Source organism: Salvia splendens, chromosome 19 (assembly GCF_004379255.2).
Source record: "Salvia splendens isolate huo1 chromosome 19, SspV2, whole genome shotgun sequence".
NCBI classification, from domain to species: domain Eukaryota; kingdom Viridiplantae; phylum Streptophyta; class Magnoliopsida; order Lamiales; family Lamiaceae; genus Salvia; species Salvia splendens.
Genome location: NC_056050.1, coordinates 20,465,304 through 20,468,593, shown reverse-complemented (window position 1 = coordinate 20,468,593; position 3,290 = coordinate 20,465,304). Strand labels below are relative to the sequence as shown.

The following is a 3,290-nucleotide window of genomic DNA, read 5'->3' as shown; positions in this document are numbered from 1 at the left end:
GATCTTTGAGGGGGAGTTTTGTGTGTACAACGATAGAGCATTCCGAGTTATATTGAGTTCCTAGACCGAGTGATCTAGTGGATTCATAGGACTTGGTGTCTCGACCCAGCACATCGCATTTTCACAATTGCACAGCTTAACACGCCCGCTCCCTTCCAATGTGTGAGTCCAGAGAAGTAGCGAAGTTCTTGAAATCTAACATATTTACCCGATACGGGGTACCACGGGCTATCATCTCTTACCAAGGAACTCATTTCGTCAACAGAACTATCGAGGCCTTGATGCGGAAGTATGGAGTCCACCACCGCCTATCCACACCTTATCACCCGCAATCCAATGGTCAGGTTGAGGTTTCTAATAGAGAGATAAAGACTATCCTAGAGAAGACAGTCAATCCCACGAGAAAGGACTGGAGCCGTCGTCTGGAGGACGCACTCTGGGCATACAGGACCGCTTTCGAAACGCCTATAGTAATGTCCCCATACCGGCTGGTATTTGGAAAGATGTGCCATCTGCCGGTGGGAGTGGAGCATCAAGCTTACTGGGCCATCAAGGAAATGAATATGAATACCGACGTAGGGACTGCAGAAAGAAGAATGCAACTACAGGAGCTTGAGGAGCTCCGTCTGGATGCCTACGACTCTATTATGTGGTACAAAGAAAAGACGAAGATGTGGCATGATAAGAATCCCCGCAAGAAGGAGCTCAAAGTACGCCAGAAAGTGTTGCTGTTTCAGTCTAGGCTGAAATTGATGCCAGGGAAGCTCAGATCAAGGTGGATAGGTCCCTATACCAATGTCGCCGTCCGAGCGAATGGTGCAATCGAACTCCAGGGAGGCGATTCAGATTCGCCTTCCTTCATGGTGAATGGTCATAGGGTAAAGCCATACAGAGAAGGAATGGAGGTATTTATGGTGGACGACATTCCACTACTCATGCCTAACTCTCTCCAGTAATCAGGTAAAGGGAATGATCAGGTACTCATAGGTAGTCTGCTTGATCAAGCGGAAAAGTCTCAATCTATTAAACTGATCAAGTGACACCCTAGGGGGACCCGGTCAAAAACCCTTAGGAATTAGTGTAAATAGCTTTTAGTAAGTTTTATTTTTTATTTATTATTATTCAAGTTAAAAAGATGGAAGAAAGGAGGAAGACTGATCAATTGGAGCTAATTAAGTTTCACTAAGAATTAATTGTCCACTTGATCAGTGCATTTCAAATTTAATTGGTGGTACAGAGATTAAGTTGAGCAGGGCAGGAGATGAAAGGACGTGCGCAACCACTGAAAAGGTGTCAGTAAGCGCCATCCGACACAGTGAAAGGACACCATGGAGAGAGGAACGAAGCGTATCAGAGAAGCTCGGCCAGCTGGCACTCTGAAAAGGCACGCCCGTACTTGAAAAGCCGCAGGGATCTCAACAGTGGAGAATCCCAACAGTCGCAATATCATTATAAAAAACAGATTTCAGATCCGCAAATTACTTTTACCCAAGCCGCTTGTCTCTCTTTCCTTTTTGCTCTCGCCAAAAATTCCCTCAAGATCAAACCTCTTTTCCCAGAACATCATCTTCTTCACCGAAACCTACATTACCAGTAAAAATGCTGCTCAAACAATTCTCAACTTCATCCTCCTCTTCCAGTTCCAGTGCTGATAATGGTAACCAAGAAACTGCCTCACAAACCCATATAGAAAACCCTAGCCCACCTACACCAACCACCGCTCCACCCCAAACAAGCGCCGCCGCTTCATTACCCATGGTGGACGAAGAAACACAATGGCGCTTGACGAGAATCCTCCGAAGTTTTCCCTCTGATATAGATATCACGACGGTTTATGCAGCTGTAAAAGCCCAAATGGGAGTAACCTTGTCAAAGGACAAAGCCGTGGCCTCCACATCCCAAAATCCTCCCCGAAACCCCTCATCCACCACTCAAACACAAGCCCCTCTTCGCATCCCTGAACCTACACCCTTCGTCCCCTTGGTGCCGTACGATGGGGATGACTTTGAAGAAAACGAAGAGGAGCAGCCCCCCGCCGCTCCGACTGAAGGGATGTCGTCCGTACCGCCTCTGCATGCAGGAGGCACGACTGTTTTTAGTGCTCCGACGCCATCCAATGGCGACGGCTCCAGCTCCCCTACTCTCCTCGAGCCAACACAATCGATCGAGGTTATAAATGTTGATGATGAGTCTGCGGAGGACCTTCCGCTTCTTCCCAGCGAGATATTACAGGTGGAGGCCATGATGGCCAACATACAGCAAGCAGAGGAAGGGCAAGAGGAAGGACTCCGTGTAGCGCGGCAGTTGTTGAATGAGCCGGATGAGCCAAAGAACTTAGGAGCCGTTGGGGCTATAAACCAGGAGGCCGGTGAGGCCGAGGATAAAAGAAGGGCTGTTGAGGACAGCCGCCAGAGAGCTGAGAAGAAACGGAAAGGGAAGGAGACTGTTCATCCTCCCCCGAAGAAGATGCGCCCTGCACACCGGGGCACCGTAAATACTGATGCCCAGGGCATCGTTATTACTGACGCAGACCAACCAGCCCTTCCACAAGAAGGAGTTGAGGGCAGTGACACAGAGGGGAGAGAGCTCCGGTGGGCCCGTACATCCCGCAGGCACCAAGGAAGGCCCGCAACACCTCCCGCTGCTGAACATGCCAAACAAACTGTGGTGTTGACCACGGACCTCCTCCGGCAGACGCTGGTATTTGAAGACCCCAAGTGGAATGAGGAGGTCCACCACAGGGTGACTGCCACAAAGCTGATGAAGGCAGGCAAGAGACTCCACCAACCATCCCTGGAGAAGATCCGGGTTGAGGAGAAATTTACCCAGTATATTACTGGGATCGGGTTTGAGTGGCTGCTGGAGAGAGAGGATACCTTCGTGCCCGCAGACCTGGCCAAAGAATTCTTCACATACCAGGAGCGTCTCTTTCCGGGTGTTCAGGCGTAAGCAAAAGATGAGCCTGAACGAGTTCTCTGTGCCGATGGGACTCCATACCGAGACCCAGGTAGACAGTGGAGAATGGTTCGGGCGCGACATTTGCCTTCCTCAGAGGAGGCCGGATTTTGATCAGCAGGCAGTCTGGCAAAGCCTGTGCAACGGACATGCCCCCGAGTTTAAAGCGTCTGAGTCCAGAGCGGACCATATTGCTGATCCGGCCCTTCGCCTTGCCCAAGCCTTCCTAGCCTGCAACCTCCTGGGCCAAGCAAATACATTGTCAATTCTTACTCTGGCCGAGCTCTATTTCATGTGGTGCATGAATGACCAAAGGAGGGTGCACCTGGGCTATT

At 50.2% G+C, this 3,290-nt stretch overlaps 1 protein-coding gene across 1 annotated transcript; it reads left to right on the top strand.

Annotated features, from left to right (window-relative positions):
- Window positions 1-281: 281 nt before the first annotated feature.
- LOC121779146 lies at window positions 282-956 on the top strand. Its single transcript, XM_042176480.1, has one exon. It carries the CDS (start codon window positions 282-284, stop codon window positions 954-956), a length of 675 nt encoding a protein of 224 aa, XP_042032414.1.
- The last annotated feature ends 2,334 nt before the right edge of the window (window positions 957-3,290 follow it).

Excerpts from the sequence above, each read along its gene's own strand:
- LOC121779146 (XM_042176480.1), top strand. The coding sequence starts at position 282 with ATGCGGAAGTATGGAGTCCACCACCGCCTATCCACACCTTATCACCCG.